Below are 13,259 nucleotides of genomic sequence, written 5' to 3'. Positions count from 1 at the left end.
TGTGATCTCCTGGTTAGTGAAATCTAGAATGAACTGCTCGTATTTAGGATATTATGATTTATTATTTTATAGCACTCAGATGTGTTTGGGTTCATAGAGAACACAGTCCTTACCCCACAGACCTTGCAATCTGTGTCAATCCTGTAAGGACTTACACACATGCTTGGCTTTACACACTGTGAATAGTGCCACTCAGAGTGTATAAAGAGAAGCACATAGGTGTAGCTATGGAATGAAGGAGGGGATTAGGTGGGGACAGCCATAGAGGACAGCACTGCAGCTGCAGCGGTTTGCTTTAAGGCATGTATCTTTTTTTGGGTTGTTTATTTTTTACAAGAATAAAAATAAGATAGATAATTTTAAACATAGTGAAAATAATTGAGTCTTGAAGGAAAGAACATCGATTCTTTTGCCAGCTAAAGGAAACACGGAATCCTGGGCGATCTCTCATTCTGTCAGCCACCTCGGAACGGTACATAGCTGCTATAACCGCACGGCTTAGGGTACGTCTCCACTGCAACTGGGAGGTGTGATCGTGGCAGGGGCAGGTGTGCCCGAGCTAGCTTTGTTTGCATTGGCTTGCTAGCCGTGGCGGTGAGGGCTAGTTGTGCTGGATGAGATTGTCCTGGAACTAGTCTGTGCTGCTGCCTGTGCTACACTGCTAGTCTCAGCGAGCACAGTCGACCAAAGCTAGTGCAGTTATGTCTGCGGGTGCTGCCGTCGCACCCCCTGACTGCACTGTACACGGACCCTTAAGGACTGGAGGCTATTTGTTTTTCTGATGGTTAGTCCGAGAGGAATCCAAGTGGGTGTGCTTCCTTTCGTAGTAACCGATGCTATACCCAGGGGTCTTCCTTGTGAACGAAAGGGAGGAGAACGCCAACCCTTACTTGGAAGGTGTAAGCAGTTCCTCCTCCGGGGGACTGGAGAAGATTTTCTGTGGTTTCCTCTCCCTTGGGTGCCACATGCATCTTCAGCCTCTTGCTGCAGCTCTGGCCCACTGCTCACCATTTTGAAAATTGAAACTGGATAAATTATAAACATACGAAGTGTGCAAGCTTCTCCCGTGGCAAGCTGTGCTTTGGAGTAAATCGTACGTGAGACAGTGGGCCTGAGTCTCTGACTGTCAAGGGCACTTGCTGGTAAGGGATTGAATGCTTCCTTTACTCAGTGCGGGGATCCTTTGAGTGAAGCTGCTGGTCCGGCTTCCCAGGAGTGCTCAGATGTGCTGCTGGCCATATCCTGTCTTTTCCTCCTGGAGACTCCCAAAACACCAGGGCTTCTCAGGCTGCCTGCCTCCGGCAGGAAGGACCTCTCCCAAGGGACACTTGCTTGTCATTGTGCAAACCCACTCCCCAGTTGGATTCGATCCCTAGAGTATGCCGAAGGCTGTCCCCGTGTCATGGAGTCACTGGGTGATGCTCTGGAACTGCTCCCTACGAAACCAGTCAGGACTCCTCTCTCTGAGCAGACTGTCTCCATGGCAAGAAGCTTAAACACCTTCGACCTTCCTGGGCCTGACCTTGGAGCATTCAGCATCCCCTTTTCACACTGTGCGCTTCTCACAGGCGGGGCTCCTGGGGCAGCCAGAGGGCCCTGCACCCCAACTCCACAGTCAGACATGACTCTCAGCCAGCCAGTAAAACAGAAAGTTTATTAGACGACAGGAACATACTCTAAAACCGAGCTTGTAGGTACAGAGGACAAGACCCCTCGGTCAAGTCCATCTTGCGGGGCAGGGAGCCCAGAGCCCCGTCTGGGCCTCCCTCCATTTCCCCAGCCAGCTCCAAACTGAAAACCCCTCCAGCCTCTCCTGGCCTTTGTCTTTTTCCCGGACCAGGAGGCCACCTGATCTTTGTTCTCCAACACCTTCAGTTGGCACCTTTGCAGGGGAGGGGCCCAGGCCATCACTTGCCACGAGACAGGATGTTGGCCTTTCGCTGTGCAGATCCCTGCACATCCCTGCCCTCTAGGGCTCTGTAACAATCACACACCCTTATCCCACCACCTAGATACTTAAGAAAGGCATAGGGGAAACTGAGTGTTCAGAGAAAACATAAAGAACATTCCCACTTCATCACACCCTGCATACCAGACAGGGAACAGTTTCTTGTACCTCGCTAGATTGTCACTACCTACCACGGAACGTGGCTACACTGTTTACAAGGAAACTGCCATTTGAGTAGGAAGTCCTTTTAATTTCTTAAGCAGGGTAGTTACCTGCCCTGTGTGTCCTTCACAGAGAGCTCAGTTTGTTATTAATAATGGGGGCTGTTCCCTTGAACCTGATTAATTTCTAATGCAGTGGCAAGGGGGAGCAGGACTGTATCCAGAGCAGCAGAGGAGGGGACTGCGTGAAGCACGGGGTACATGGAGGGCTGGAAAAGGGAAATCAGAGGCAGAGCTGTGTGAGAATCCAGACCCTGCTGCATACAAAAACAGTTCTGGAACATGGCAGACAATTTGGGGAGCGACCGAGTGCCTGTGTTGTGTGGCAGTGTTGTACCCTGGGCTGACACTGTATGGATCTAAATGGGTACGTTGCTCTCAAGACCTGGGAGAATGGGAAATACACCAGAGAAAAGGAGCCCTTGCCCCAGGCACAGCCATTCCACGTTGGGAATCACTGGCCGCTGCAAAGGGAGTGCACAGTGCAGTTTAAAACGGAGGCTGCTGCGTGTCTGGGGTTTGATGTGTGAAGAAGAGAGAAAGGTGAAGGAGAAGCTGCATGATCCACTTTTGCTCAGATGGGCTCCGGTTAGGAAGTGAGTCTCTCGCTGAGTTAGTGATGAAACTGGGGGCTTGGCTACATTGGCACTTTACAGCGCTGCAACTTTCGCGCTCAGGGGTGTGAAAAAACACCCCCCTGAGTGCTGCAAGATGCAGCCCTGTAAAGTGTCAGTGTAATCAGGGCGGCTCCCAGCGCTGCACTCTACACCCGTAAGGGATGTGGTTCACAAGCAGTGGTGGGAGAGCTCTCTCCCAGCGCTGTGGCTCTGACTACACTCACACTTCAAAGCGCTGCTGCGACAGCGCTCCGAAATTTCTAATGTAGCCAAGCCCTGGGGCCGTGATTGTGGGGGGAGAGGTGGCTAGCAGCAAAGCTGCAGCACAGATGTCTGCCAGGATGCATTGTGTAAAGGGTTCTCAAGCGTCTCTTCACATTGGTGTGACCAGCCTCTGCATTGCCCCACTCCCAGCTGTGTGTAATCTTTGCCTGCAGGCACCAGCAAAGTCCAAGATATGGGCGTCCTGTTTGTCTCTCTTGTGGCTGCTTGTTCTTGGTCTGGGTAGGTGCTTGCTTGGTCTTTCCGTTGTATGCAGTAGCCGACGGCCCATTCCTTGACATAAACCACGTGGCCTGACAAAACGAAGGTTGTGAATTCTTTGCCTTTCTAAGGCAGATGAAGACCTGTGTTTGCATTATTACTGGTTTGACAGGGAACTTGATGCTGCCGATTAATAGCCCTCTCCACTGTTGCTGTAGTGTCCAGGTATTGGAGAGTCTCTGCAGGGCTGGGTGGGGATAGAGGGCGAACCAGACCCTCGCCTACATTCCTTCTTTTGAGTGTGAAAACCCTTGCTGTGTCCGAGAGTTGGTATCTGCCATGTGAGTCTGCACTGCAAAGCCCTGCTAGTGTTTGGTGAGATCTGAGCCAAGAGGGAAGTGAAGGGAGCTCAGGAAATGGTGTGATTACTAGACCGTATTGTGCACTCTGTGGAGGAATCTACTCTGCAAGGCTGATTACACGGCATTAGGCATATTGAGCTAATTGGAAATGGAATTTCCAGGTAATTGGTTTACTAAATTCTGAGGATGCTGATTCCGATCTGACAGATTATGCAAAGCATGGCTGGAATAAAGGGTTTCCCCTCCGCTGCAGAGTCCTATCTAAGAAGTTAATCTCTGGGAAGCCCCAAGAGCAAATCAGCCCGTGATCCAGGGGAGTCTGGTTAATCTAGGGAGAAGAGTCCCTTGAGCATGGTGGGGTTTGGGAGGGGACACCACCCTCCCAGATATGTAGGGGATCCTCACAAAATGCAGGAATTACGGGATGATAGCCCATGGCCACTGGGCCGTACATGAGGGGTGTACTGGTTTGTGCTGGCCCTGTACTCTAATCATCTGTGAATTACTTGAGGACTATCCATTCGCCAACTGGTGCAAAGTCCATCACAGTCCCTGGAATGGCTGTCATTGACTCCTGTGCACTTTGCGTCAGAGCCCTTCGCGCTGTCCTGCAGGATGGACGTGTGGGTTAGAATGCCTCTCGTCATGCTTCTGGGCTTCTTGTTCCTCAGGCTGCACGGCGTGGGAGGGTCCTTCGGGGCAGCCCTAGGCTAAGGGAGGGAAGTCTTGCCTCCTGTGCTACGCAGCAAGGCTTTGGCTGTTGCTTAGCCAGGGGAATTGCGTGGGCGAGGGGGATTGCTTAGGCTGCTGCAGGGATAGAGAAGAACTTGCAGAGAAAATGTGGAATGACAGTTTCATGCATGTGTTGCTCTGCATGGTTTTTACCCGTTCTCACCAATGTGGTGTTCCTCAGCGTGACATTCCTGTCAAAAAGGCAGCACGTGAAGGCACTTGTGTCCAGCCCAGTTCACCCATCTCTGGATCCAGCGCGCACAATGGGAGCCTTTCTACTGACTTCATGGTGGCAAAGATCCCTCCACATACATCGCTGTACAGGAGCCGTCAGAGCCACCTGTTGAGTCTTGTTTTGGTTCATGACATGCATTAAGAAACTAACAACAAAGGGATGCGTAGCCGTAGAAGTTCCTCATTTTAAATTGTGGCTGACAGGATGTGAAACAAGCAGAATGGCAGGATTCCACGAGGGGAAGGTGCATTGCAGATGTGACTAGCAAATGATCTGGCCCACGGTTAGTTCTTGGCTCAGGTCCCATTGGCTGGCTAATTATAGGAACAAGTCTGAAGACAGAAAAGTTCAAATTCTTTTTTTGCCTGGTATGAGCTGACAAACAGACTGACCTATTAAGTTCCTTGAATTTCAGTGTAACTGGAACCACATAAATGGCCACAGCCCAAGGTGTTTTATTCCACTTCTCATTTTGCAGTAGCACAAGGCTGAATTACATCACCAGCTTGTGGCCTGCGCTCTGAGCAGTGCTGAGCTGTGTTCTTGTGTGAAATCTTGTGGCCTGAGGTTGGGAAATCCCATGCAGTGTAAGATGGACGTTGCGACCCTGCATTGGCTCCCCTCACAGCTCCTGGGGCCCACCGAGTGGTGGTGGTAGGGTGATGGGGGAAGCTGTTAGGCAGAGCCGTCTCTGCCTGTGGCCAGTGGCACCACCCGAGAGGCTGAGCTCAGAATGGGTTCCCAAAGGTCTGGGATGCTCTGAGTGGGAGAGTATCAGGACAGGGCCATGCTTAAAACGCTGCAGCAGTGAGCTGCTGTAGTGCTTCAGCGAAGATGCTACCTACGGCAATGTCAGTGTAGGCCCCCTTCCACCACCACCCCATGCGAGAGGTAGTAGCTAGGTCAATGGGAGAATTCTACCATCACCCAAAGCTGTCAACACGGGAGGTTCGGTCAGTTTAACTGCATCGCTTGGGTGTGGATTTTTCACACCCCAGAGCCACATAGTTGTACCAACCTAATTTCCTCGTGTAGACCAGGCCTGAGTCTTAGAGTTGGTGCCTTTCCTGTCAGTGGAGACGGTCTGTTAGCAGGTATTCAAGTGGTTTGTTTTTCAAACTGTCTTCAATGCTTCCACGTTTCTTTAGTGTGTTAGATTCAGAAGTCCTGTAGGTCTTCCGTGCAATGGCATGATGGATTCGTAGCTCAGTTTTAACAACTAGATCTCGTCTGTTTTTTCAGTGCCCACTTTTCCTCTGTTTGTCTAATTTTATGTATGTGGAGTCCCGTAAATGGTGTTCGGTTTGGAAATATGTCTTGACAATAATAGTAATTTTCTCCTAACTTCCCATATCTGCAACACAATAGAAATTGCAGGATTATTTTCTGGGATTTTTAAAATGTGCATGGAAACGAGGGGATATTTGGCTTGCTGGTTTTAAAAGTAAAATGTATTTTTTTTGTACAGAATTACTTGACAAGTTTAGCTGTGTGAGGCTGGAAAGGGAAAAGGAAATTGAATAACAAATTAGTGGGGGATGATGCTAACCACAGTAAGCGCTTGACATTCCAGTGGAAAATGGTGACGTTTTCACACACTACGCTAGCAGCGTCACTACACATGCGCACATCACCTTACAGGGCTGGAGGGATGCCGTGGCATGGGGCGCTATCATCAGCTCCTTTGAGAATGTTCCGTGGTGAAAGGCTTGTGATCTGATGCTTGAACATCAATGCCAGGGTGGTTCTGCGGCTCTGGATCCTGAATCTCTCCTGTTCTGGCACTGGGGAACATCTTGAGTCGCTGACATTAAACAAGGATGGATAACTGTTGGGAATCCTGGCTGAAGTCACAAGGCCTATACAGCAGAATGTCTACCTAGGGGTGGCAGGGAGTTCACAGCAGCACAAGCTGCCCATGAACCCCATTTCTCCAGGAGGGCCAGCGCCATCTCATACAATCCAGAAGAGAGTGGGGCTGGGTGAAGAGAGGACCTGGCCAGGACACCTGGGATATGCTAATTTACCTCGTTCCCTGGGCAGCCTGTGTCTGCAGGGACTGCAGAGACTCATCCCCCACCAGTGCTCACTCTGGGCCAACCCCGTCAGGTGCCCCGCCAAGCTGAGGGGAGAAGGAAGCCGAGGAAATGCCTCATCCCCACAGTTACAAGAGTAAATATCTGCTGTAGAAGCCAGGCTTATGAGAGGGAGAGGAAGAAAAGGAGTAGGGAGGCTGCCAGCTGGGCTGTGTGAGGAGAAATGGGCCCAGGGGGTGAAGTGACTGACTGCAAATCATTGCTCTGCTTTCTCTGACAGCAGCACTGTTCTCACTGCAAGCCACAGCTCCAATGCCTGCTCCCTCTGCATATCTGACAAGCAGCCTGCATGCTCCAGAGTTTTTCTCCCATCTAATTACAGGAGAACAGCTACTAAAACACAAGCATGCGGCCAGGAAGGGGCAGGTAGCTCTGGACATGCTAAGAAGGAGTTAAAGGTCCATGGCTAGTGAGTGGGTTTGGCTGAGAAATAAGTGGCAGAATGCTTCTCCGGAGTGTGGAACAAGGGTGCAGTGCTGCTGGCTCCCAGGGAAGAGCTGCGGAAGGGTTTGGGCAAAGGATAAAACTCCAGGTGTGCTCAGAAGCCAGTTCCCAGCGGGAGCATTGCCCCGTCGGGGAAGGAGGGCGGGGAAGAGGAGAGGCTGGCTGGTTGGGAGCAGGGCTTGGCAGGGACTCTGGCTAGCCACGCCTCCCTTCCCTTCGGTTTTGTGCATGCTTTGAGGAGCTGCAGAGGACAGACCAATGTGAGCGCCCCTGGATGCTGTCTGCTGCAGGACACTTTTCCTGGAACTATATTTTTCATGGCTCCAGCTGAGCAGCGTCTGTGTCTCCTGCTGTTGCTAACCTGCTGCTGCTCCTTGGCAGAGGCATGGGTTTTAAACTGGCTTTGGGGGACCCAAAAAAATCCGACGGTAACAACCCTGCCCCCCACAGAGAGCCAGACGACGGAACTGTTTACCTCTCCTGTGGCCACCACAACACAGGCTGCTGTGCCAGCGATCACACAGCCAGGGGACCAAGTATGGAGCACGCTCTCAGTCCTGAGGCAGGCACCAGCCATGGACACAGCTGTCCCCGCTCTGGCAAAACCTGCCATGCCCCAGGGCAAGGAGGAGAACATTGCAGGGGTGGGGGCTGAAATCCTGGACGTAGCAGAGGGCATCAGGAGCCTGGTCCAGCTGTGGGATGAGAGGACCAGCCAGAGGACCGGGAACACAGGGGATCCCACAGCTGTTGCTCCTCCGACAAACCCTCCCACCAGTCTGGCTGCTCCAAACTCTGCAATGGGACTGGCTGACCATGGGAACATGACTGCCAACTCGACCGGGGATGGCCACAGCCTGCTGGGGACCGGGCAGCCAGAGGCTTCACTTCCCACGCCAGCGGGGCCTCTGCTTGCCTGGAACAGGACTCAGGCACTCTTACAGAAGCCTGCGGCAGCTCTTCCAGGTAGTGCGTCTTTCTCGTTTTCACCAGGTGGAGGTGCCCATGGTGAGATGGGGGCTTCCCAGGAATACCTCTTTGCAGAGGATCAGGAAGGTGCTGCCCTCCCACAAGCAAGGGCTGGCGGGGGAGTGGCCTCAGAAAAGAGAGGAGGAGTTTCACCGACAGCAAGTGTTCTGGACTGGTGGGTGCTGCAGACCAATATCAGCATGCGTGCCGGGCTTCCAGCCCAGCTGGCAGGTTCTTTACACAACTGGCTATCCCATTATGTTGCACATTCAAACCAATCGGTCTCTTACGGGAATAGTACCCGTCACAGCCTTAAAAATAACAGCAGCCAATCAGTGCAAAGCACTGACTCTTCCACAATGCATTTTGGGATGGCAGTGGCTGATTTAAATAGGAACCATACTGATGCTGTTTCTAATATGAATGCAACTAATTCTGTGGAATTTTTTTCTGCCAACAATTCTGAATCTCTTGAGTTTGATTTACTAACCTACACTATGCAACTTTATAACAATGGTAGCGCAGGGCTTGCTTCCTTCTTTCCTGGATTGACACTTACGGCGGGTCGTTGCTTGCCCTTCCCAGCTGATCTACCATATTGCAACAACCTGGGCATAAAGCATTTCAGATTACCGAATTATTTCCATCATGGCAGTGACGTGGAAATTCGGGCTGCTTTGCATGAGTGGGAGGGGCTTCTTACATCTCGGTGCCACCGCTACCTGGAATGGTTTTTCTGCTTGCTGCTGGTCCCCGGGTGCAATGCTTCTATTCCAATAACACCCCCACCGTGCTGGGGGTTCTGTGAGGCCGTGAGAGATCTGTGCTGGATTCATTTGAAAGAGGGGCACCTCCCAATATCATGTGACTCTCTCCCTGCAGAGGATGCTGGGTATTCTTGTGTGTTTGTAAATGTGTCTGCAGGTAATATCACAGGGGCAATGTTTCTTCCCCCAGGTAATCTTAAGCTAAATCTGTACTTGCTTTGCCAACTTTGCGGTTTTGTGGGGGTAAAGCAGTGACTTCCATCAAACTCTCTCCTGTCTTCTTCCGTTGGTGTGTCTACGCAGGGGGGTGAATGGGACAGTCTGGGGCTGCTCTGTTTAGAATTCTACCAGCTTGGGTCTGGCTTGTGGCCAGTGTTGCTAGCCCAGGTGCCTAGACCACACTGCTAGTGAGGCCTGTGCTCCATGTCAGATACTGAAGGAGGTGAATGGCAGTTGGGCTAGGGGGCAAGTGACTCCTCCCCCCTGTCTCTGCCCAGCCCCACAACTCCTCTAGCTTTGGGTCAGAGGGCAGGGGAGGAGTGGAATCCATCCAGCACCTGGCATTGGCCACTGTCGGAAGGCAGGATACAGGGTTAGATGGACCACTGGTCTGACCCAGTGTGACCATTCTTACGTTCTTATTCTCTCCTCTGCTGCCAGCGGAGGGTCTGAAATCACTGAACGACTCTGCTGATGATGATGATGTACTTGGTGCCATATATGTGGCTCGTGCGTTCTAGCAGGGGGATGGGGCAGTTTTCATAGTGTCCTTGCACTTTTGGTGGAGGACTCGAAGAGCTGGGGGGTGAGTCTATTTCAAATCACCTGTCTGCTGCTGGAGGCAGCTTTCTCTCTGGAGATTCTAGCTTGCCTATCATGGCTTTGGGAAGATGTTGCAATGCTGGGATAGGGCACTGTACATCCATGGTGCTCAGGATCTCTTCACTGGCTGTGGGTGATACAGTGAATCTTGCCTTCCAATTTCCTTCCCTGCCTGGTGCCTGCTTTCTTCAAGTAACTGCATGTGCATCAAGTCTTCTACTGACTCGTTCAGCCAGGAGCACGGACCCGTCCCTCTGTCATTCTGGGGCTGTTATCCTCGCTAGTGCAGTCTTGTTGCTGGGTCCTGAGGATCGATGCACTGTATCGATGCTCTCCAGCTGAGCAGGGGGCATTCCCACCTTCCCTGTCTCTGGTGTCCCCTTGCACTGCCCCACGTGGTCTGAATGAAGTTCCTTCCAGAGATTGCTCTCTCTGTCTGTCTCTCATGGTACACTAGTGAAAGAGGAGAGTTGTTTGTCAGGTTCCCACCCCTAAAAAGGTCTGACATTAATACTAATCCTGCTAGCTCTTCAAAATACTGTATTAAAATGCCCCAGCTATGGAGCTGGGCTCCCTCCCGCCACGTTCACTGGCTGTGGGATCTGCAGGTGGTTAGAGCTGGTCTGCCAGCAGGTGTGCTGGAGGCGATGGAGAGTCCTTGGCCAATCCGCTGTGTAAAGTGGACACTTCTAAAGTGTATAAAGTCGAGAATGATACATTTGCCCACAGATCTCCCGGGCCTTCCCCCCGTGTGTATACAGTGTGTGTTGGGGGTGGAGGTACGGCAGCATGGGCTGCATCTAGAATCCAGACCTTGCAGGAGCAGCATCGGGGGCAGAGGAAGCACAGCCTGGGAGCTGGCATTGATGAGAAAGCTCTGAGTGGAACTTTAAACCAATGAGTCCTTTCCCACCTGCTCCATCTAAGGCTTTGGGCAGATTTCTTAATCTAATTCTGTCTGAGTTCAGCTCTTTCAAATAAATATTGCCGTCAATTCATCATTGCTTTCTGGGCAATCCAGGCAGGGCCCATCCTCCATTCCTATGGCAAGAGGTTTTAGAACTACAGGGATTTTTGTTTCAGGAGATTAAAAACTCCCATGAATGTCTCACATAGCTAGCCAGGTTCAGACCCTGTTGTTCCAGTGCCTGGCTTACACCTAATTCAGATGCTGCACCAGGGTACTGTTCCCACAGCCCGAGAGCACTGGCTTCTCACTAGCTCTGGAATTGCATGGGCCATCTTTTCTGTACGTTGACATCCGTGAAGCCAGAGAGAAGCCAGGAGGCAGAGGTTTTAATACAGATGCCATGTCCTTTCTTTAGCCCTTCCCTCCCCTCTCCGGCTCTGCCACAACCCGTGCTATTTGTTGAGCTCTCCCTGGGCTTGCCAATATTCTGCGCGTTAAGTTAACAATTCCTCAGACTGTGCAGATGAGTCCTTGGCTGATGGCTTCCCACGCTGCTCTAGGTAGTGCTGCATCCTGACGTATTCTGCTTCCGCTGAGCAGAGCTGTTCCTGGCACTGTGGGTATGGCAGGACTTGGGCATTCTGCTGGACATACAGAGCCTGGGCACCTCTCTGAAGTTCGAGCAGCTCCTGGGGAGCATGGATAGACGTTCTGTTCAGCAGCCACTCAGAGGCTATGTCAGATTTTTTTCTCATGTTCTCACATTAATAAAGGAGCAGATTCTTCTACCCTCCTCTCCCCCAGTGATGCCTTCCTTCCCAATAGTCCCTTGCAGAAGAAGGGACCTCTCGTCATCAGTGTTCCCTCCAATTTTCCTGCCCATGTGCAGAATGAATTTTGTTATGTGCACCAATATGGAGGTGAGGTGTGACATGACTCTGTGTGACACATCGCCTCCATATTGGTGCACGTAGCATAAATTCATGTGGTGGGGGATCAGGGCTGGAGCAGAGTGTTGGGGGACAGGGAGGTCAGGGCTCTGGCTGGGGGTGCGATCTCGGGGGTGGAGGCTGGGGATGATGGGCTTGGGGTGCAGGCTGCCCTGGGGCTATGGCAGGGAGAGAGGATTCGTCCAGCTCCCTCTCTCTGTGGCAGCTCCGGGGCTGAGGCCCAGGATCAGCACCTTTCCCCTGGCCGCGGCAGTTCCAGGGCTGGGGGAGCGGCACTTCTCCCCGCCTCGCCTGCATGGCACTTCATAGGCTGCCACGCGACTGCGCAGCTTAGAGGGAACTTAGCTCGTCATGAGTTCACAAACTCACGGGCTTTAAGTTCAGAAGCAGCCATCGTGATTGTCTAGTCCAGGGGTGGGCAAACCATGGCCCGCGGGCCGGATCCAACCCTCAGGGCTTTGGATCCGGCCCATGGGATTGCCCCCCTTGGCACCGCGGGCCTGGCACCACACTCAGAAGTGGCCCCCGAGCAGGGGGGCAGAGGGCTCCGTGTGGGTTGCCCTTGCCTCGAGGCACCGCCCCCGGCCCCCGCAGCTCCCATTGGCCGAGAATGGGGAACCATGGCCAATGAGCGCTTCGGGGGAGGTACCTGGAGGCACATGCAGAGCCCTGCCCCCCTCGCCCCCTCCCGGGGCTGCAGCACTTCCTGGAGCGGCACGGGGCTGGGGACAGGGCAGGCAGGTAGAGAGCCTGTCCTTGCCCTGGGACCCTCCACTGCCACCCCAGAAGTAAGCGGTGCCAGGCTGGAGCCTGAACCCCCCCCAACTCCCTGCCCTGAGCCCCCTTGTACACCCTGCACCCTCCTGCACCCCAACCCCCTGCCCTGAGCCCCCTGCTGCACCCTAACCCCTGTTCATCCCAACCCTATGCCCTGAGCACCCTGCTGCACTTCACACTCCTCCTGCACCCCAACCCCTTGCCCTGAGCCCCCTGCTGCACCCTAACCCCTGTTCACCCCAACCCCATGCCGTGAGCCCCCTGCTGCACCCTAACCCCAACCCTCTGCCCTGAGCTCCCTGCTGCACTTCACACTCCTCCTGCACCCCAACCCCCTGCCCTGAGCCCCCTGCTGCACCCTAACCCCTGTTCACCCCAACCCCCTGCCCTGAGCCCCCTGCTGCACTCTGCACCCTTGTGCACCCCAACCCCATGCCGTGAGCCTCCTGCTGCACCCTAACCCCAACCCCGTGCCTTGAGCTCCCTGCTTCACTTCACACTCCTCCTGCACCCCAACCCCCTGCCCTGTGCCCCCTCACACACCCACACCCCTTCTCTACCCCAATCCCTTGCCCTGAGCCCCTTCCTGCACACCACGCACCGCACCCCCTCCCACACCCCGCACTTCCTCGTGCACCCCAACGCCTTGCCCCAGCCCTGCATACAATTTCCCCACCCAGATGTGGGCCTTGGCCCAAAAAGTTTGCCCACCCCTGGTCTAGTCTGACCCCCGTTAGCACAGGCCAGAGCACATCACAGAGACTCCAGTGATGAAGAACCCAGGTCTCTGTGCAGGATGCTGGCCTGCCTCGTTGGATGGCTAGACTGAGGGTACGTCTACACTGCACGATTATTTCGAATTAGCTTAAACCGATATTACAAAACAGATCTAATAAAATCGGTTTAGCGCGTCCACAGTGGGATCC

The 13,259-nt window shown here is 53.1% G+C and overlaps 1 protein-coding gene across 1 annotated transcript in view; it reads left to right on the top strand.

Moving 5' to 3' along the window:
• The first annotated feature begins 7,157 nt into the window (after nt 1–7,157).
• The window catches only part of COL18A1 (collagen type XVIII alpha 1 chain), a 112,601-nt gene continuing 106,499 nt past the window's right edge, over nt 7,158–13,259 (top strand). Inside the window, exon 1 of the mRNA XM_075069885.1 lies at nt 7,158–9,031. Coding sequence (XP_074925986.1) covers nt 7,456–9,031 — 1,576 coding nt within the window. The 5' untranslated portion in view covers nt 7,158–7,455. The remainder of the gene's footprint in view (nt 9,032–13,259) is intronic.

This window comes from Chelonoidis abingdonii, chromosome 10 (assembly GCF_003597395.2).
Source record: "Chelonoidis abingdonii isolate Lonesome George chromosome 10, CheloAbing_2.0, whole genome shotgun sequence".
Classification (NCBI taxonomy): Eukaryota; Metazoa; Chordata; order Testudines; family Testudinidae; genus Chelonoidis; species Chelonoidis abingdonii.
This window is presented reverse-complemented; position numbering and strand designations above follow the sequence as displayed.